This window comes from Leucoraja erinacea, chromosome 7 (genome assembly GCF_028641065.1).
Source record: "Leucoraja erinacea ecotype New England chromosome 7, Leri_hhj_1, whole genome shotgun sequence".
NCBI classification, from domain to species: domain Eukaryota; kingdom Metazoa; phylum Chordata; class Chondrichthyes; order Rajiformes; family Rajidae; genus Leucoraja; species Leucoraja erinaceus.
In genome coordinates, this window is record NC_073383.1 from 76,873,815 (window position 1) to 76,896,554 (window position 22,740).

Below are 22,740 nucleotides of genomic sequence, written 5' to 3' on the forward strand. Positions count from 1 at the left end.
ATAATAATAATAATAACTTTATTTATAAAGCGCTTTTAGACAACATCAGTTACCACAAAGTGCTGTACATGGGAAGTCAACAAAAAGTTATTACAAACTACTAAAACCATTAAGACGACAGGACTATAAAAACAGTAAAAAATAAAAAGACATTAAAAGCACTAAAACAGGAACAAAGTCTCAGCCAGTGTCGAAAGCCAGTGAATAAAAGTGAGTTTTTAGGGAGGATTTAAAGATGGACAGTGAAGGGGCCTGTCTGATCTGCAGCGGCAAGGTGTTCCAGAGTGCGGGGGCAGCAACAGAAAAGGCTTTATCCCCTCTGAGCTTCCGCTTAGACCTTGGTACCTCAAGGAGCAGCTGATCCGCTGACCTGAGGCACCGAGGAGCATATAGGTGGAGCAGCTCAGAGAGGTAAGGCGGGGCGAGGCCATTCAATGATTTAAAAACAAATAAAAGAATTTTAAAATGAACTCGAAAGTGCACTGGGAGCCAGTGAAGGGAGGTAAAGGTAAAGTCTGAACAAGGATAGACTATGGGTCACCAATGAGCAAGAGAATAGTTTGGCACTGCTCTAAGAAATAAGTCAGCCACAACTGAACTCTCAGATGTATAGAGCTTCGAGCAAGCACTTGAATCTCAAGGCAGAAGGGGCTACACGCCATGTTCGGTAAATGTTTTTCATATAGATGGGTATTTGAGGTCAGCATGGACAGAGTGGGCCGAAGGGCCTGTTTATGTGCTGCATGACTCTATGATGGGTGGGTAGATAGATAGATAGATAGATGAAAGGTGAAAGCAAGCGTCAATAGTGTTTTATTATCATATGTCCCAGATGGACAGTGAAATTCTTATTTGCTTAACACAGAATATTTAAACATAGTACATAACGGGAGAAAAAAAAGCTCATACTCAATAAATAAAAAAATATAGTGCAATAGTGATAAACGTCTGTGGTAGTTGTAGCTCAGAGCTTATTTGTTGTAGTGTTTAATAGCCTGATGGCTGTAGGGAAGAAACTGTTCCTTAACCTGGACAATACAGTTTTCAGGCTCCTGTACCTTCTTCCCGATGGCAATGGTGAAATGAGTGTGTGGCCAGATTGGTGTGGGTCTCTGATGAGGCAGCGACTTCGATAGATCCCTTCGATGGTGGGGAGGTCAGAGCCGGTGATGGACTGGGCATTGATCACACCTTTTTGTAGTCTTTTCCGCTCCTGAACGTTCAAGTTGCCGAACCAGGCCATGATGCAACCAGTCAGTATGCTCTCTACTGTACACCTCTACTGTGCAGGCTTTTCGGCCCACCAAGACCATGCCAACATCTCTGGAGAACATGGATAGGTGACGTTTCGAGTCAGTACTCAACTATTTTGTCGCCCTTTCACACAAGTTATCCCACTTTCCCATCCGCTCCCTGCACACTAGAGGCCAATTTACAGAGGCCAATTAACCTACAAACCCGAATCTTTGAGATGTGGGAGGAAATCAGGGCGCCTAGAGACAATCCAGAACAAGGGGTGACAGTTTAAGGATAAGGGGGAAATCTTTTAGGACTGAGATGAGGAAAACATTTTTCACACAGAGAGTGGTGAATCTCTGGAATTCTCTGCCACAGAAGTTAGTTGAGGCCAGTTCATTGGCTATATTTAAGAGGGAGTTAGATGTGGCCCTTGTGGCTAAAGGGATCTGGGGGTATGGAGAGAAGGCAGGTACAGGGTACTGAGTTGGATGATCAGCCATGATCATACTGAATGGCGGTGCAGGCTCGAAGGGCCGAATGGCCTACTTCTGCACCTAATTTCTATGTTTCTATGTTCCTAACCCACTCGGTCACAGGGAGAACGTGCAAACTCCACACAGACAGCACACCAAGGTCAGGATCGAACCTGGGTCTCTGCCGCTGTAGGGTGTGTAGAAACTACAGATGCTGGTTTATACCGACGATAGACTCACAAAGTTCTGGAGCAACTCCGTGGGTCAGACAAAATCACTGGAGAAAAAAGAATGTGTGACGTTTCGGATCGGGACTGAAAAAGGGTCCCAACCCGAAATGTCGCCCATCTCTCTTCTCCAGAGATTCTGCCTGACCCACTGAGTTACGGAGCAAGTGGGGGATTGATCATTGCCACAGGAAACTGGGTTTGCTGAATATTTAACTGGAACCACTCACTGTCAAAAAACATATTTAAAAATTCATAAGAGCTGCAAAGATTGCAGAGAGGTGTGGACGAAGGTTAGATACACTATCAATGTGAGAGTTCAGCTGTATCAAGCAAGCACTCGAATCTCAAGTCAGAACACACCATGTGTCTATCTTAGCTCAAGCAGCCGTGCCACCGAGCCTCTTAGAAAACCCACTTGAGGAACTAAATTGTGGACACAGCCCAGACCGTCACACAAACCAACCTCCCTTCCATTGACTCCCATGGCACCTCACGCTGCCTTGGCAAGGCCAGCAGCATAATCAAGGACGAGTCGCACCCTGGCCACTCCTTCTCCCCAGGTATAGAAGTGTCACACCTCCAGATTCAGGGACAGATTCTTCCAAGCTGTTATCAGGCAACTGAACCATCCTACCACAACTAAAGAGCATTGCTGAACTCCCATCTACCTCATTGGTGACGCTCAGACGATCCTTGATCGGACTTGACTGGCTTTACCTTGCACTAAATGTTATTCCCTTATCGAGTATCTGTGCACTGTAAATGGCTCGATGGTAATCATTTATTGTCTTTCTGCTGACTGGATAGCATGCAACAAAAGCTTTCACTGTACCTTTCACCTGTACATGTGACAATAAACTAAACTAAATCTACTTGAGTGTGGCCATGATTCATCCTTAGTCAAAGTATGGGATCATAAGTGCTAGGTGTAGTATTAGGCCATTTGGCCCATCAAATCTACTCCGACATTCAATCATAGAAACATAGCAAATAGATGCAGGAGTAGGCCATTCGGCCCTTCGAGCCTGCACCGCGATTCAATATGATCATGGCTGATCATCCAACTCAGTATCCTGTACCTGCCTTCTCTCCATACCCCAGATCCCTTTAGCCACAAGGGCCACATCTAACTCCCTCTTAAATATAGCCAATGAACTGGCCTCCAACTCAGTATCCTGTACAAATAGATAGATCATGGCTGATCTATCTCTGCCTCCTAACCCCATTCCCCTGCCTTCTCCCCATAACCCCTCGCACTCGTACTAATCAAGAATCTATCAATCTCTGCCTTAAACGTATCCACTGACTTGGCCTCCATAGCCTTCTGTGGTAAAGAATTCCGCAGATTCACCAACGTTGACTAAAGGATGGGCACATGGCCACGTCCCTGGGGTTAGGCAAAGGGTGGTGGTGCAGAAACCTCCCTTCCTGCGAAACGCGAATCCCCAGCAGAGAGCAGGAGTGAAAAAGGAGATTGTTGGACGAGTCGGATGAAGAGAGACGCTCCTTGCTATTCTCGCCGCGTTTGCACCATTTTCTCAGTTGCAACCCCTGATGATTATGTAGCAGCAAGATTCCTCTCGGCCTTCTGTTGCTCAGTCAGTGTTTGTTGCTTTGTGGCTTATTGTCATATTGGAACAGCTGTCGGTTCTTTTGTGCGTGTGTGTGCGTGTGTGTGTGTGTGTGTGCTTATTGTTCTTAAAGCTGAAATAACCTGCTTAGCTCTTATGTTTATTGAATAAGTACTGCCAAGATTTGAAGTACTGGAATTGGGAAATGACAACAATTCTTTAATTCTTTGACGTGGGGTTGTACAGCTTCCTCGCGGTCTTTCTTGCTCCTCCCTGTTTACGGAAAGAACCCACACGATATGATTGAGTTTTTTTTTTGATGATTTGACCAAAGAGGTTGATGAGGGCAGAGCTGTAGAGGGTCTACACCAAATGGCAGCTGAGGTTTGGAACCTTTGGTTTCAGCGCGGAAACCGGCCCACCGAGTCCACGCCGACCAGCGATCCCCGCACATTAAAGGGCCCGTCCCACTTTCACGACCTAATTCACAACCTTTTTTACTCGTGGACATTTTTCATCGGGCTAGAAAAATGCCGCGAGCTACTTGATGCCACGAGTACCTATGACTAGCATCACGACCTGCTACGACCTACCCACGACCTCATACGGCATATTTCACTTGCACTGTATGTGCAATGTGACGAATAAACCCGTATTGTATTGTATCGTGACGTCCATGCTGCGAGTATGAGTCAAGGGCAAACTCGGCAGAGGTCGTGAATTAGGTTGTGAAAGTGGGACAGCCCCATAACACTACCCTACACACACTAGGGACAATTTACATTTATACCAAACCAATTAACCTACAAACCTGGACGTCTTTGGAATGTGGGAGGGAACCGAAGATCCACGCAGGTCACGGGGAGAACGGAGAAACCCCACGCAGGTCACGGGGAGAACGTACAAACTCCGTATAGGCAACGCCTGAGACAGGTTCGAGCCGGGGTCCCTGGTGCTGTGAGCAGCAACTCTACCCCTGCGCCACCGTGCCGCCCCAATTTGTATTCCTCTTGCACCCAACATTTAAACAGATTGCAACACGTAATGGATTAGCAAATCGCTCATATCTCACTCGTCACTAGTTTAATGCAGCACTCCATGTTGATCGAGTGAACATCACTGACTGAAACGAACAACGGGACAAATGCTCCAGACGCTTTCCAATAAAAGCAGGAGGTTGGAACTGCACAAAGATAAATAGCATCTGACGACTAAAGAGGTTAACATTTCCAGGCTTGGCTCTCGATCATCGCTAGCAGGCTGTTGGTTGACTGTGCCCTGTTGCTGAGTGAGGGTGGGATGGTGATTTATACTCTGCATGATGTGGTAAATCATGAGCAAGTTCAACTCCACCGGTGACGTTTGCTTCCCGGGGAAAAATACTCAACTTTGCTGATCGCATCTTATCCGGAGCACAAGACTTAACCCTGAGAGAGAGTCCACGGAGCTACAGAAAGACCAAATATAGGATATCTACACAAAATATTGCAGCTTCTGCAGAGCAAAGCAAATTGAATGCGTCATCGAGAATTATAGTGCAGGACGACTGGCAATTTTGGCGTATGGGTGGTAGATATCGATCGATGTAAGTTTTGAGAAGGGAGTACTGAAAATAGTTGTGGTGATAATTGAAGAGAGAGACTGCGAATTTCGCGCCTTTTAACCATGATGATGAAAAAGGAAAAGGAACTATAAAACGGTGAATATAATACAACACCTTGTTCGGAAGGAATAATAGATCCCTGGGAAGGCAACGGTCTAAACTAAAATGATATGTCATTCCACCAATAAAAGATTGTGAAAAATATTAAATTGGGATTTTTTTTTAAAAAGGGTTTGAAGATAATTGAGGGGAGGAATTTGGCAGAGTTTTTCAAAATTACAGGTTAGGAAATCATAACTCTTCAGCCTTTTGAATGGGGATCTAGGTGAGGTGACCTGCAACATGGAAGGCTATTGTGTCCATTGTGCCTGCGGCAACACGTTGATGGACATCTCAGTCCATCCACCTACTCCATATCTCGAAGGATTTCAATGATTCTTTCAATTGTGTGGGTTTTTTTTAAGTTCCCTCTGAAATCGTTTTTTTTTGTTTGTTTGAGCGATACAGCACATAAGCTGGCACTTTGGCCCACTGAGTCAATGCTAACCTTCAACCAACACATGTACATGAATCCTGCACTTGGAATGTATTTCTAATTTCCTCACTAATTTATTTTTTCTGCCAATTATTGTTAGTTTTGTGCCCTCGGGCTACCGATACACCTGTCAGTGCACTCTCCGTCCCTGCAACTCCATGCTGCCAGTCCCACTGAGTTACCCCAGCACTTTGTTCATCAGGTCAGAAGTTATAGGAGAAGAATTAGGCCATTCGGCCCATCAAGTCTACTCCGCCATTCAATCATGGCTGATCTACCTTTCTCTCTCAACCCCATTCTTCTGCCTTCTCCCCATAACCCCTGACACCCGTACTAATCAAGAATCTGTCAATGTGCGTCTTAAAAATATCCAATTCGGTCTGAAGAAGGGTTTCGACCCGAAACGTCGCCTATCCCTTCTCTCCATAGATGCTGCCTCACCCGCTGAGTTACTCCAGTATTTTGTGTCTATCTTAAAAATTGCCATTGACTTGGCCTCCACGGCATTCTGTGACAATGAATTCCACAGATTCACCACCCACTGACTAAAGAAATTCCTCCTCATCTCCTTTCTCAAAAGGTGCATCCTTTTATTCTGAGTCTGTGGCCTCTGGTCCTAGACTCTCCCACTAGTGGAAACATCCTCTCCACATCCTATCTGTCTATCTTCAGCGCAAACCAACTTCTGCAGTTCCTTTCTACACTAAACATTTTGATTGTCTGATTTAAGTATTCTTTTAATCATCTCTGCACTAAGTCAAAAGGCTTTTTTTATTTTACCCCCCACCCCCTCCCATCATCCCTTGGTTAAAGTTGCATTGTTCATATAACTTTCATTTTTAGTTTAGTTTAGTTTCGAGATACAGCGTGGAATACACCAGGTCCGCACCAACCAGCGATCCCCGCACACTAACACTATCCTACACACACTAGGGACAGTTTAAAAACAAAAATTACACAAAGGCTATTAGCCTACAAACCTGTACATATTTAGAGTGTGAGGAAACCAAAGATCTTGAAGAAAGCCCATGCAGGTCACGAGGTGAATGTATAACCTCTGTACAGACAGCACCCCTAGTCAGGATAGAACCCGGGTCTCTGGTGCTGTAAGGCATTAGCTCTACCATCTGCGCCACCGTGTCGCCCCCCTATCTGGAAAAAAAAAGATAATCAAGAGGGATCTGGGAAAACATATTAGAAGGAATAGATTCAGAAGATGAACTGGCGCTCATTGTGCTGTGATGTCTTTGGAGTTACATCTGGTTAAATGATATTGTCAGAGCTGTCGTTGATCCACTGTTTAGCCCACTGTTTGTCTCTGTCTCTCCTCTGTTTGTTGTTCTGCTGTGGCCTTTGACCTGGCCTCTTGACCTCCGGGATCAGGGTGTGGGGTGTGCAAGCGGATGATGCCAGCCTTTGAGCAAGCTGCCACACAGATGAAGGGCGCCTATGTAAGTATCGCAGTTTCATTGGCCTGCTAATAAAGGCAACGTCGTTGTTCTCTTGGTACATCATTCCATTACATCAAGGGTTCAGTCCTGAGTTAGACTTTGGAGATACAGCGCAGAAAATGGCCGGCCCGCCCTCTGACTCCACGCCGACCAACGATCACCTCATACACCAGCACTATCCTACACACACTAGGGACGATTCACAATATTTTACTGAAGCAAATTAATCTACAAGCCTGTACGTCTTTAGAGTGTGGGAGGAAACCGGAGCACCCGGAGAAAACCCACACGGTCACAGGGACAACGTACAAACTCCGTACAGACAGCGTTCAGAGTCACGATTGAACCCTGAGTTTCTGGTGCTGTAATGCAGGCACTCTGGCGCTATTAGGCAGCATCTCTACTGCTGCGCCACTGTGCTGCCTTAAAATTAAATAAAATCTACGGTAATGATATCTTTGATATCTGTCCTTGTCAGATTTCCCAAACTTCAACACCTCGCACTTCTCTGTATTAAATTCCACCAACCATTCCTCAGCCCAGCTGCCCGATTAAGATCCTGCTACAATTTCTGACAACCATCTTCACTTTTTACAATACCACCCACTTTAGTGTCATCTGCAAATTTGCTAATCATGTCTTGCATGTTCTCATCCAAATCATTGATATAAATGGGCCCAGCGCCGAGCCCTGAGGCAACACCACTAGTCACGGCCCTCCAGTCCGAAAAACAACTTTCCACCACCACCCTCTGCTTCCTTCCATCAATCCATTCTGATCCAGTTACCTATCTCTCCTTGGATCCCATTCCATCTAACTTCCAGAGCAGCCTACTATGCGGAAACTCGTCAGGAGATGCGTGGAGGTACAGTACACAGACTTGCTCATTCACGCACAGTTTTGTCTCTACATACACCCTTGTTTCAAATCATTCAAAAGCACATGGTGCTGGAGCAACTCAGCAGATCAGGCAGCATTTCTTGTGGTTCCAACCCGAAACGTCACCTATCCATATTCTGCACGGATGCTGCCTGAACTGCTGGGTTACTCCAGCAATTTGCCTCTTTTTTTTTGTGAACCAGTATCTGCGGTTCTTTGCATCTCAAATCATTCACTTGTCTTTTGACAATGGGTTCTGCTGGACTTTTTAAAATATTATCTAAACATTTGCACGTGCGTGCACATACAGGTGTATTCAAAGCACACTGTATTGCTAACAGCCCCAGTATTCTTTACCCCCCAAGTTCCCTGCAGACCAGAGACCATCATTCTTTCACTGTGGCTGGATCATTGGTGATTAGCGAGCAGAGATAAAACAATTAAGAATTGGACCTGGTACTCACGATGATGCTACCAAAAAACATCATAAGACTTAGTTTAGTTTAGAGATACAGCGCAAAACAGGCCCTTCGGCCCACCCAGTCAGCACGGACCTAAAACCCTCGCACACCAACACCACCCTACATTAGGGACAACTATGTTTATACCAAGCCAATCAACCCACAAACCTGCACGTCCCTGGAAACCAAAGCTCCCGGAGAAAACCCACGCAGGCCACGGGGGGGGGGGGGGGAACGCACAAACCCCGAACCTTGCCAGGATCAAACCAAGGTCTTTTGCGCTGCAAAGGACATGTCACGGGGTGCCTCCTGCATGGTCGTGAGTAGTCGCCCAAAGAGCCGTACCATTTTTCTCATCGCTGCTGAATTTTCAACATGTTTGAAAAATTTCGGCGACCTGCCGCGACTATGACGGTTGCCGGCAAGTCGCCGAAAAAAAAAAACCACGTAAGTGGAACAGGCCCTTAAGGCAGCAACTCCACCGCGCAGCCCCCGAAGGAAGGTGGGAGGAAAGCAGAGCAAACCCCCCATGACCGTCGGGAGACCACTAAACCACTTCAGCCGCAAACCGCAAAGTTTCCTGCTGCCAAATCGCGCAGCTGCCTCGTGTCACTGTTTAATTCACGACTTCCTGCTAACACTCGGTTATCTCAGTTTTAGATTGTAATCTGGTCTTTTCCCAGCTGGGACCTACTGCATCGCCCTGTCTGTTCAGATTTGTAACAAAACAAACAATTGGGAGTTTTAATTGTGGATTTAAGCAAGACCAAATAAAGCCATCATTTCTCAGGACTGGAACGAACACGCACTTCACTAGCGTTAGATATTAAGGCTAGTTTAGTTTAGAGATACAGCATGGAAAGGCCCTTCCGCCCCCCGACTCCACTCCGACCAACAATCCCCCCACATTAGCACAATCATACGCACACTAGGGACAATTTACATTTATAGCAAGCCTACAAACATGTACGTCTTTGGAGTGCGGGAGGAAACCGATGATCTCAGAGAAATCCCACGCAGGTCACGGGGAGAATGTACAAACTCTGTACAGACAGCACCTGTTGTCGGGATCGAACCTGGGTCTCTGGCGCTGTGAGGCAGCAACTCTACCTCTGCGCCACCGTGCCGCCCTAAATGCAAGCTGCTGGAATATTATTCATGAAGAAGGTCAAGGTTTGAATGGTCAATTAGAGTTTTAATTGAAGACGCATTAGTGGTTCATCAAGATTAATGCATATTGTTTTCTGCATAGGTAATGGTCGGAATGAATGTCCACCCTTCCGAATTTGATGAACTCAAACAGGAGTTTGACGTTAAAGGATACCCAACTTTCTGTTACTTTGAGTAAGTCTTGCTTTATTGACAGAGTGAGTGGTGAGGATAACAATTAGGTTCAAGCCACCTTATGCGGCTTTGCGGTTTCATAAGTGATAGGAGCAGAATTAAGCCATTTGGCCCATCAGGTCTACTCCGCTATTCAATCATGGCTGATCTATCTCTCCCTCCTAAGGTATACTCTGGAATTTTGAAGGATGAGAGGGAATTTTATTGAAACATATAAGATTATTAAGGGATTGGACAGGCTGCAGTGGTTCCCAACGTGGGGCGTACACCCCACAGGGGGGCAATTTGATTTTTAAGGGGGGCAATTGAGTGCGACTGAGGAGGTCTGGGTCCAAATTTTCGATTTTTTTTTTTTTGGATTTTCCATCAGGTAAACATATGTAGTTTATGTTTCAGATGTTATTTTGAGTAAATAATTTTTTGGGGGTAAAAAAGGTCTTTATTGTGTAGTTATTACATAATCACCGCGCCAACGCTCTTCATGCACGTCGCACGAAGCGCGCGAGGTCATGGGAGAACCTTATTTATTGAATTGGATTTAGAAATGCGATTCAAAGAGCTTTTGCTAAGTTACCCTTATAATATCTATTTCCTCCGTTTTCTCTCAAGGGAAAGCAAGGGGGGGGGGGGGCATCAGGATTTTAGAGGTGATTAGGTGGGGCATGGCCAAAAAAAGGTTGGGAACCACTGGGCTAGAGGCAGGAATCATGATCCCGATGTTGGGGGAGTCCAGAACCAGGGGCCACAGTTTAAGAATAAGGGGTAGGCCATTTAGAACGGAGGTGAGCAAAAACTCTCTCACCCAGAGAATAGTCAATAGTCAATAGTCAATTTAATTGTCATTTGGACCCCTTGAGGTCCAAACGAAATGCCATTTCTGCAGCCATACATTACAAACAAATAGACCCAAGACACAACATAATTTACATTTTACATAAACATCCATCACAGCGCTGTGATGGAAGGCCAAAAAAAAAACTTATCTCTCCACTGCACTCTCCCCCCCCCCGATGTCAGAGTCAAAGTCAAAGCCCCCGGCTGGCGATGGCGATTGTCCCGCGGCCATTAAAGCCACGCCGGGTGGTGCGAGGTCGCACACTGGGTCTTGGTGTTAGAGCCCCCAGCGTGCGCTCGCAGAGTCCCGCGGCCATTCCAAGCCGCGCGGGGCGGTGATGACAGGCCCCGCTCCAGGAGCTCTTCGACCCCGCAACTCGGGCGGGAGAAGTCGCCGTTGCAGGAGCCCTGAAAAGCGGTCTCCCTCCAGGGATCCGCGGGCTCCCGGTGCCGCCGTCCGCAGACCCGCAGTAGCAGCCTCCTAATCTCCGGAGGTCGGGCCGCAGCAGCAGCAGCAGCAGCAGCGCTCCACCACCGCTCCACCCGCTCCGGACTCGGCCAGCTCCACGACGGTGACGGTGAGTCGTCGGCACCAGAGTTCCCGGTCTCCTTCTGTTGGAGGCTGCACCTCATTGCAGCCCCAACGACAACGGAGACCCGACAAGAAAAGGTCGGGTCTCCCGTGCAGGGAGAGATTTAAAAGTTGCCCCCTCCCTCCCACCCCCACACACACACACCCCAACATAAAATAACAAAAACTACATAGAAACATAGACAAAAAATAATAAAAACGCGGACGGGCTGCAGAGGCCGCTGCTGACGAGAGTCGTGCCGCCTACCGGAACGTGGAATGTGGAATTCTCTGCCGCAGAAGGCAGTGGAGGCCAATTCTCTGGATTCTTTCAAGAGAGAGTTAAAGATAGTGTGGTCAAGGGATATGGTGAGAAGGCAGGAACGGGGTACTGATTGTGGATGATCAGCCATGATCATATTAAATGGCGGTGCTGTGTCGAAGGGCCGAATGTCCTACTCCTGCACCTATTGTCTATTGTCCCCTGCCTTCTCCCCATAACCCCTGACACCCGTACTAATCAAGAATCTGTCTATCTCTGCGTTAAAAATAACCATTGACTCGGCCTCCACAGCCGTCTGTGGCAATGAATTCCACCGATTCACCTCCCTGACTTCCTGACAGTGTGACCCTACAAGATGTTTATGTCTGTCAAAGTTATAATTTCCGCTTTCTGGAATGTGGACCTTTATCAGAGGTTAAGAACTTAATGAGGGAGATTTTGGTGGCGTATAAAAAATAATACGCCTCACTATTTAAAATAAACTTCCTTCCCATTTACAGTAAAATCTCATTCCCTCCGGCCCACTCAAGTGATATCACTGATAAGGGGAATTAGGGATTGCATCAGTCATTTTCTTAAATGGGAAAGTTCTCTGACTTTGAACTCGCCTGTGCCTTGGTGCGGGCCCACCACTGTTAAACGCACCATTGTTGCTCTGTAGAATAACTTGTGGAGGATGTGTGGGTTGTTCAGACCAAATTGAGATGTATTTGAAGAGCATAAGTGATTTCAATTCATCCAAGATGCGTATAATGTTACCTCATCTTTTTTTTTGTGTAGCTTTGTATGTTTTTTTTGCTAGTCTTTTTTTCCCCAGGGAAAGAACAAGCCTTAAACAACCAGTAAAGTGGGAAAGTGAAATAATTGAGAAATATTTCAAAATGCCTCTCCCTTCCAAATGTTCTCTCCTCCCACGCATAAATGCAGAGAGTTTTTTTTTTCAACGGTTACAAATTGTGCAAGCTTTGGCCACCCTTTCTCACTCAAGTATCTCTTTCCTCCCGTTAGCTAACTCCCTTGGCAGCATTACTCTGTGCATGACAGACACAAAATGCTGGAGTAACTCAGCGGGACGGGCAGCATCTCTGGAGAGAAGGAATGGGTGATGTTTCGGGTCTGAAGAAGCCTGAAGTCTGAAGAAGGGTCTCGACCCAAAACGTCACCCATTCCTTCTCTCCAGAGATGCTGCCCGTCCCGCTGAGAGTTTCTCCAGCATTTTTTTGTCTATCTTCAGTGTAAAAAACAGCATCTGCAGTTCTATCCCACACAGAGTTTTAGGATTGTCGGATACAAGTTTATCTACCCGATTTTTTTTTTGGCGACTTGCCGGCACCCGTCATAGTCACCTCCAGTTTAAATTCCATTTGGAATATTTTGGAGGACCAAGAAACCAAGAACCAAGACGTCACAGCAGGTCACCGAAAACTTGTCAAAATCCAGCGGGGACCAGAAAATGATACGACTCTTTGGGCGACTGCTCATGACCAAACAGGCGTCACCCCACAACATGTCGTGTAAGTGGGACAGGCCCGTAATGCTCCAACCCACTTTGAATTCTTTTCCTTTAAATGTTAAAACAGCAGTATGACAATTTTTCAGTTTGCCCAGTAAGTTTGGGGAGGGGACTAAGGTACAGTAAACTAAAAGGGAGGGTTGGAAAAAGAACCAGGTAGGTTTCAAGGCAGAGGAGCTGATGGAACTAGGTGGGTCCCATGTGCATGGATGGGGAAGGTGGCAATACTCCCTTGAGAGTTAGCAGGCAGTTTGACTGCAAGATAGACACAAAATGCTGGAGTAACCCAGCTGGACAGGCAGCATCTCTGGATAGAAGGAATGGGTGACGTTTCAATAGACAAGAAGTGCAGGAGTAGGCCTTTCAGCCCTTCAAGCCAGCACTGCCATTCACTGTGATCATCCACAATCAGTAGCCGGCTCCTGCCTTCTCCCCATATCCCTTGACTCCGCTATCTTTGATAGCTCTATCGAGCTCTCTCTTGAAAGCATCCAGACAACCGGCCTCTACTTATATCTAAGGCAGAGAATTCCACAGATTCACAACTCTCTGGGTGAAATTTGTTTTGCTCAAAATGGCCTACCCCTTATTCTTAAACTGTGGCCCCTGGCTCTGGACTCCCCCAACATCGGGAACATGTTTCCTGCCTCTAGCGTGTCCAATCGAGACCCTGACTCTCAGACTGAAGAAGGGTCTCGGCCCAAAACGTCACCCATTCCTTCTCTCCAGAGACGATGCCTGTCCCGCTGAGTTACTCCCGCATATTGTGTCTATCTTCGGTTTAAACCAGCATCTGTAGTTCCTTCCTACATCATTGACTCTGTGCACTACAAACAAACTTTATCATCTCCTGCTCTGCCTGTTGGTAAATGTGCATTTTTCCCATTCTATTTATGCAATCACAATTTTTTGGCCTCCACTCTGCACATCCCTCCCTGAGAATTCAGACCAATAACATCACTTCAAAGTAGCGTGGTCTTGGGAATTAATTATTTTTTTATAGAATCCAACGGTACTGCGGAGGCTGTTTCTCCTATCGTGCCCGTGTCTTTGAAAGTGCTGCCAATTAGCCCAGACCGCCTAGTCTTTCCCAATAACCCTGCAAGTTTTCTCTTTTTAATATATTTCTTCAATTCCCATTTGCAATTTGAGAGTTGTTATCGAGTTTGCTTCCTACGACCTCACAGGCAGTGAATCCTTAATTGCAATTTGCTGCATTTTGTCTTTTCATCTTCCCCCCCCCCCCCCCCCCACACCCCCCCCCCCCACCCTTAAGTGTATTTAATTTTTTAGATTAGCGATGCAGCTTGGAAACGCTGAGTCCATGCCGACCAGCGATGACCCGTTCACACGCGTTCTCTGTTACCCCACTTTCTCATCCATTCCCTACGAGCGAGGGGAATTTTACAGAGGTCGATTAACCTACAAACTCGCACGTCTTTGGCATGTGGGAGGAAACCGGAGCACCCGGAGGAAACCCACGTGGTCACTTGTGCGAATCGCACCCGAGGGCAAGATCGAACCCGGGCCTCGGGCTCCGTGAGCCAGCAGCCCGACCATCTGCACAACTGTGCCGTCCCTTAAGTTTTTTAGCCAAACATCTTAACAAATATCTTAAGTCTATGTCACCTGATTTTAGACTCGAGCTGCAGCTCCATCGGCCCATCGATTCGCGCCGACCAGCGATCACCCCGTACACACTAACACGTGTACGGGGTGATCACCAGGGTCCACACCAGGGACAATCTCCAATCTACAGAAGCCAATTAACCTACAAAACCTGTACGCCTTTGGAGTGTGGGAGGAAGCCAGCCCACCAGGAGAAAACCCACGCTGGTCACGGGGAGAACGTACAAACTCCGCACAGGCAGCACCTGCAGTCTGAATCGAACCCGGGTCTCTGGCGCTGTGAGGCAACGACTCTACCCCATTGTGCCACTGTGACGCCATAGTATTATTTATACTTTTGCGACGGAAACAGTTATTTCTGGTTATTCAAGGCCCATCATAACTTTGAACTTCTTATAACTTCTTAATTGCCCCTGCTCTAAAAATAAACCATACATTGAAACTGGAGAGCCATGTTCCATCCAGCATGTTAGTGAGACTTTGGAGCTATCTAAAATGTTGTCATCTTTCCGTAAGTGTTACGCCTAAAAGTTATGATTGTAAATACCTTGAGTTTAGATTCTTAGGATTCATTTCTGAAGGCAAAGATACACTGGGAATAGGAAAAACAATAGACAATAGGAATAATCAAAGGTGTGTACTCTATCTGTACAGATTGTAGAGTAGAGTTGGAATGCTTTGGAGGAGAAACAATACGATAGAACTTTATTTATCCCAGGAGGAAAATTGATCTGCCAACAGTCATAAAAACACAAAATACACAAAACACAAAATCCATCAAACATGAAATTGAAGTGCGAGTGGAAAGGCTTGGGGGATGTGTGAGGAGGGGGGGGGGGGTTGGGGGGGGGGGGAAGGGGGGAGAGAGAGTCAGTCTCAGTCTACCCCGCGACAGAAGGGAGAGTTGTAAAGTTTGACACCCACAGGGAAGAAGGATCTCCTGTGGCGTTCTGTGCTGCATCTTGGTGGAACCAGTCTGTTGCTGAAGGTGCTCCTCAGGTTGACCAGTGTGTCACGGAGGGGGGTGAGCTGTATTGTCCAGGATGCTCTGCAGTTTGAGGAGCATCCTCCCCTCCAAGACCACCTCCCGTGAATCCAACTCCAACTCCGCCCCCAGGACCAAGCCGGCCTTTCTGATGCGTTTGTTGATCCCATTGGCGTTGGCGGTCTTCGCCCTGCTGCCCCAGCACACAACAGCGTAGAAGATGGCATTGGCTACCACCGATTGATAGAACATCTGCAACACAGCGGGTGCAGTAGCATCTATGGAGCGAAGGAAATAGGCGACGTTTCGGGCCGAAACGAGTCTGAAGAAGGGTTTTGGCCCGAAACGTCGCCTATTTCCTTCGCTCCATAGATGCTGCTGCACCCGCTGAGTTTCTCCAGCACTTTTGTGTACCTTCTATTTTCCAGCATCTGCAGTTCCTTCTTGAACATCTGCAGCATCTTACTACAGATGTTGAAAGAGTGGAGTCTCCTCAGAAAGTACAGCCGGCTCTGTCCCTTCTTGTACAGGGCCTCAGCGTTCCTGGACCAGTCCAGTTTACTGTCCAGGTAAACTCCATGGTATTTGTACTCCCTGGTAAACTGCTTCCTAATCTAACTGATCACCATCCATTTTCTGTCGCAAAGGAACACATGGTTTTAAGATGAAGACTAAGGGGAAGAAATGAAATGCATGTAACTATGTGACTGGGAAATAACATTTTTTCAAAGTTAAAAATAGTCATTAGAGTTGAGAAAGCTGATCCTTTGGAGAATTTGGATGAACTTGATTGGAATTCTGCCCAGACTGACCCCTAGTTTGACAAAAAATAGAAACGTTTTAAAATGTTTAAAATATGTGTACAAAATGTAGTTTAGTTTAGAGATACAATGCAGGAACAGGCCCTTCGGCCCACTGTGTGCCCGCCGACCAGCTATCTACGCGCAATGGCACTACCAGTGGACAATAGGTGCAAGAGTAGGCCATTCGGCCCTTCGAGCCAGCACTGCCATTCAATGTGATCATGGCTGATCATCCCCAATCAGTTGGGATGTCAGGACTGTCAATGAAGACAATATAGACTTGTTTATACTCTCTAGAATTTAGAAGAGTAGAGGGGATCTTATAGAAACTTACATTCTTAAGGGGTCAGGCTTCGAGATTGTTCCAGCACTGCCATTCAGGATGTGGTCATGAGAAGAACTTTTTTCACACAGAGAGTCATCCCCAATCAGTACCCAGTTCATTGTTTTAAGAGGGAGTTAGATGTGGCCCTTGTGGCTAAGGGGATCAGGGGGTATGGAGAGAAGGCAGGTACGGGATACTGAGTTGCCTTCAGTGCAGGCTCCCCATATCCCCTGACCGCTATTTTTAAGAGCCCTGTCTAGCTCTCTCTTGAAAGCATCCAGAGAACCTGCCTCCGCCGCCCTCTGGGGAAGAGAATTCCACAGACTTTATCTGTAGGATAATTGAGAAATATCCTGCACACACTGGGGACAATTTACATGAATACCAAGCCAATTAGCCTACAACCCTGTACGTCTTTGGAATGTGGGAGGAAATGCGGGCGAACCCGGGGAAAAAAACCCGCACGGTCACGGGGAGAAGGTACAAACTCCATACAGATAGCACCCGTAGTCGGGATTGAACCTGGGTCTCTGGGGCAGTAAAGCAGCAACTCTACTGCTGCGCCACCGTGCAGCCCTGTTATTGACTGTTTAGTTTTCAGCAGGTTTTTGTTAAAAAGCTTCCTTCCACCTTTTTATAAAAAAAATTCCAGAAAGTAATCAGATCATTCCACTTGACTGCTAATTTATTTCAATTAAAATATCTTTAGATTCAGATTCAGATTCAGATTCAACTTTAATTGTCATTGTCAGTGTACAGTACAGAGACAACGAAATGCATTTAGCATCTCCCTAGAAGAGCGACATAGCATATGATTTGAATAAATATTTATATTAGCATATATACAGACATAGTGTTTTTCCTGTGGGAGGAGTGTCCGGGGGGGGGGGGGGGGGGTGATTGGCAGTCACCGGGGTACGTTGTTGAGTAGAGTGACAGCTGCCGGGAAGAAGCTGTTCCTCGACCTGCTGGTTCGGCAATGGAGAGACCTGTAGCGCCTCCCGGATGGTAGGAGGGTAAACAGTCCATGGTTGGGGTGAGAGCAGTCCTTGGCGATGCTGAGCGCCCTCTGCAGACAACGCTTGCTTTGGACAGACTCAATGGAGGGGAGCGAGGAACCGGTGATGCGTTGGGCAATTTTCACCACCCTCTGCAATGCCTTCCGGTTGGAGACAGAAGCAGAGCGGAGCAGAGACAGAAGTAGATGCACAGAATCTCTTGCCCAGAGTAGGGGAATCGAGGACCAGAGGACATAGGCTCAAGCTGAAGGGGAAAAGATTTAATAGGAATCTGAGGGGTAACCTTTTCACACAGAGGGTGGTGGGTGTATGGAACAAGCTGCCGGAGGAGGTAGTTGAGGCTGGGACTATACCAACATTTAAGAAACAGACAGGTACATGGATAGGACAAGTTTGGAGGGATATGGACCAAACGCAAGCAGGTGTGACTAGTGTAGCTGGGCCATGTTTTCCGGTGTGGGCAAGTTGGGCTGAAGGGCCTGTTTCCACACTATGACTCTACAAGTCTTCCCTTTTGTTTCTTCCAAACTTCCAGCCAAAATCCATTTTACTTTTAAAAAGCACTCTTAAATAATTCATTTTTAATGTATTTGCTCCCATCTGCACGACATTATCAGAATGCAATCTGTGTGTAATACACTGAAATCTTTTGAACTGATAAATAGATAAAATCTCGGAGACACAAGGAACTGCAGATGCCGGAATATTGAACAAAGCGCAAAGTGCTGGAGTAACTCAATGGGATCATGCAGCATCTGTGAAGGACAATGGCACTCAGAGCAAATCCTTTCATGTCAGGATCCTTCTATGGCAACTGATTATAAATTCCACCTCATCTTTCTAAAGGTACGGTGGGGGGGGAAAACCGGCCATAGCTGGCACCAAAGCTCGCGTTTGGGGCCAAACCCTGGGTCAAAGACCTGGTCTGTACTACTGTAGCGGCTGCCTCCTCCCTGGAGACCGGGAGACGCTAAACATCTGTAAATCATTGCTTAAATGTTAGTCAGTTAGTTCGGAGGGCTTTTATGTGAAGGGGGGGGGGGGGTCGGGGGGGGAGCGGTCAATGGGGTCGCTGTGCAGTGCTCCGCCATTTCCCTTCATTACCCCTGACTGGACAAATGGCTAGAGATGAAAAGGAGATAAACCGGGTCGCCGGCGGCAGCAGTTCACACAGTCGCTATTGGAGCCGCGCAGCAGAATTAGGGGGTCGGATTCGGCCCGCCCCGCGGCCGGACGGAGCCCCCAGTCCGCGGCTACTCCGCCATTCAATCGGCCACAGCGCTCCGATTGCTACGGCGACCCGGTAAGGCTCCCGCACCCCGCTGGGGCGTCCTAACCCCATTCTCCTCCAGCCAGGGGTAGAGTTGCCCAGCTAAACCCGCTGCCACCTGCACTAATCGAGAATCTATCAATCTCTGCCTTAAAAATATCCATTGACTTTGCCTGCACAGCTTTCTATGGCAATGAATTCCACAGATTCACCACCCTCTGACTAAAGAAATTCCACCTCATCTTTCTAAAGGTACATCCTTTTATTCTGAGGCTAGAGAAGAGGAATGAAATATAACGGCAAAAGTAGTTATACGTGGAAGATGATAGTGGGTTGTGTCTAGATTAAGCAATATCCGCCTTGTTCACAGTGAATGGGGGTGCTGGCTCGTAGGGCCGAATGGCCTACTCCTGCATCTATTGTCTATTGTTGAGTTGATATCAGTCTATAATAACTGCTTCAGTTTCTTTATTGCTTTGTTTGCAGAAATATTCATTCCATAACCAGGCATTTCCTGCTCTTTATTAAGAAGAGCTTGTGAGTTTGTAAGTTCATAAGTGGTAGGAGCAGAATTAGGCCATTCAGCCCATCAGGGTGTTTCTTACAGCGCCATTGAGTGAACACTGAATGTGACAATTGATTTTCTTATTCTCTGTCTTCTTTCAAAGGAAGGGGAAGTTCCTATTTAATTTTGAAAACTACGGAGCCACAGCCCAAGACTTTGTCGAATGGATGGAAAAGTAAGTTGGAAGCGTTGGATTTTCAGGCAGAATTATGTGTCCCATACCTGGCTGATCCCGCAGGCATGGCTGCAAAGAATGGAACCTTTTTCACACCCTTGCAGAAGCTTTTTGCTCAGCACATTAGCAATGTAAATGCTTCACTGCTTTAAAATTACAAACCTACATTTGCTGTCAGCTTAACTATATTTCATAATGCAAAGATGCTTAATTGCAGCACTGTCATTTAATTTCCCTTTGATCCGAGCAAAATTTTATTCATAGCTTATTGTTATGCACTAGTCCTGGATCTACATGACTACACTATCGAAGGCTTTTTATCATCGTATGCTGAGGTGCAGTGTAAAGCTTTTATGTTGCGTGCTATCCAGTCAGCGATAAGACTAGAGATGATTACAATCAAGCTGTCCCCAGTGTACAGATGCAGGATCAATAAAGGGAATAATGTTTAATGCGAGGTGAAGTCCGATTAAAAGATAGTTTGAAGGTCTCCAATGAGGTAGATGGTAGCTCGGGACCGCTCTCTAGTTTCACCGCAGTCTTCTAAAGGAGGAGCAACAAAAATGTTTAATTGCTTCCAAATATTTTGACCACATTCTTTACTTTGTACTTGCCTTCAAGCTCCACAGCATTAACATTACCAACATTCTTTTCTCTGTGGATTGTCACCTTGCCGTGGTGGAGAAGCTTGTGTGGACCTGAGATCCTGAGAGCGATGCTGTCTGGAGCTGTGCTCCTGGTAGGGCCACCCATGGCGGTAGGGTCGAGGGGGAAGAGCAATCCAACCAAGACCTCAACAGGTGGAACAGGCAGAGGATGATGGCTGACCTTAGTGGAGCTAACGTCACAACGGCTGGGAAGGCGGATGAAGGCTGCAGCAGAAAAGGGTCTCCGGTCGTCTTGGACTCCATGCCACTGGATCCTGACCCAGATCTGTCAAGGACCGTGTGGTGGCTGTCTGTGCACCAGTCTCCCCACATTAAACAAAGTCACGCACAGGCGTCCTCTAACCCTGGAGACTCCCATGGTCAGCCATGACCGAAGGGGGCCTAAGATGAATAAGAGTTTTTTGTGGACCAACCACTTCAATGCAACTAGACACACACCAACTTCTACTTCCTTGAGAAACTGAAGACATTTGAAATGTCTCCAATGATTCTTCCAAACTATTAGCGTCTTCATTGTGGCTATCCCTCGAGGTCGAGGATTATGGTCCACGTTCTGTTGTAGATGCACCATAGAAAGCATTCTGTTACTTTGCATCATAGCTTGGTTCTGGAACAGCTGTGCCCAAGACCGCAGGAAATCTCAGAGAGTCGTAGATGTAGCCCAGTCCATCACACAGACCAGACTGCCCACTGTTGACACCACCTACACCACATTGCCTCGGAATAAGCAGCCAACGTAAGGCTTGTCCCACCCTGGTCATTCCTCCTCTTCCCCCCCCCCCCCCCCCCTCTTCTGTCAGGCAGAAACTTACCGAAGCTTGAAATTGCGCTCCACCAGCTTCCTCCCCACTGTTATCAGGCTTCTGATCGGTCCTTCCACAAACTCAGGTACTGTTTCTTTCACCTCTACCCCATTGCAGACATTGGCTGTGGAAATGGAATGGAATACTTTATTGTCACACCCAAGGTACACAATACACAAATAGTGGCACTGACAAAGTTACAAAGGACACCGGCTCCTCCTCCATCCAACCACAACCAGAGAGCAGTCCTGAACTACTATCTTATCTACCTCCTCGGGGACCCTCGGACTATCTTTGATCGGACTTTACTGGCTTTACCTTGCACTAAAAGTGATTCCCTTATCATGCGTAGGAAGGAACTGCAGATGCTGGTTTAAACCGAATATAGACGGAAAAAGCTAGAAACGTGAAAAAATAGGTGCAGGAGTTTGGCCCTTTGAGCCAGCACCGCCATTCATTGTGATCATGGCTGATCGCCCCCTATCAATAACCCGTGCCTGCCTTCTCCCTATATCTCTGGATTCCACTAGTCCCTAGAGCACTATCTAACTCTCTCTTAAATCCATCCAGTGATTTGGCCTCCACTGCCCTCTGTGGCAGGGAATTCCATAAATTCACAACTCTGGGTGAAAAAGTTTTTTTCTCACCTCAGTCTTAAATGACCTCCCCGTTATTCTAAGACTGTGGCCCCTGGTTCTGGACTCCCCCAACATTGGGACCATTTTTCCTGCATCTAGCTTGTCCAGTCCTTTTATAATTTTATATGCTTCTATAAGATCCCCCCTCATCCTTCTAAACCCCAGTCAATTCATCCTTCTAAACTCTGGAGGAACTCAGCGGGAGAGAAGGAAGGGTCAAGACCTATCCCAGGTCCAAAGAAGGGTCTCGTCCCGAAACATCGCCCATTCCTTCTCTCCAGAGAAGCTGCCTGTCCCGCTGAGTTTCTCCAGTTTTTTGTGTCTATCTTCCCTTATCATGCATCTGTACACTGCGAATGGCTCGATTGTAATCTTGTATTGTCGTTCTGCTGGTTGGTTAGCACACAACAAAGGCCTTTCACTGTACCTCGGTACACGTGACAAAAAACGAAATCAAAACCGCAACATTAGACTGTAATTTATCTTCTGCACTTGTATGGTTAATGCCCTTGCATTTACTTTTACCACCAGACCCCAGGCCCCACAACCAAAGGCCTCTGAGGTTTCGTGGGCAGAGCAAGACTCCGCGGTGTACCATTTGACAGACGATGGCTTCGATGAGTTCCTGGGAGAACATTCATCAGCACTTGTCATGTTTTACGCACCCTGTAAGTTACAGCTCAACTGTAGTACTTTTTCTGCCACTTGTATGTTTTAGTTAACCGAGGTACAGTGAAAAGTTTTTGTTGCATGCAGTCCAGTCAGTAGAAAGACAATACACGATTACAATCGATTGCTATCTAAATGGCGTCAAGTTGGGAAAAGGGGAAGTACAACGGGATCTGGGGGTCCTTGTACATCACTCTGTGAAAG

The 22,740-nt window shown here is 46.8% G+C and overlaps 1 protein-coding gene across 1 annotated transcript in view; it reads left to right on the top strand.

Annotated features, from left to right (window-relative positions):
* Positions 1–22,740, top strand: part of pdia5 (protein disulfide isomerase family A, member 5) — a 370,444-nt gene that overhangs the window by 262,316 nt on the left and 85,388 nt on the right. The window contains exons 9-12 of the mRNA XM_055638787.1: positions 7,035–7,102; positions 9,695–9,786; positions 19,687–19,758; positions 22,399–22,535. Coding sequence (XP_055494762.1) covers positions 7,035–7,102; positions 9,695–9,786; positions 19,687–19,758; positions 22,399–22,535 — 369 coding nt within the window. The remainder of the gene's footprint in view (positions 1–7,034; positions 7,103–9,694; positions 9,787–19,686; positions 19,759–22,398; positions 22,536–22,740) is intronic.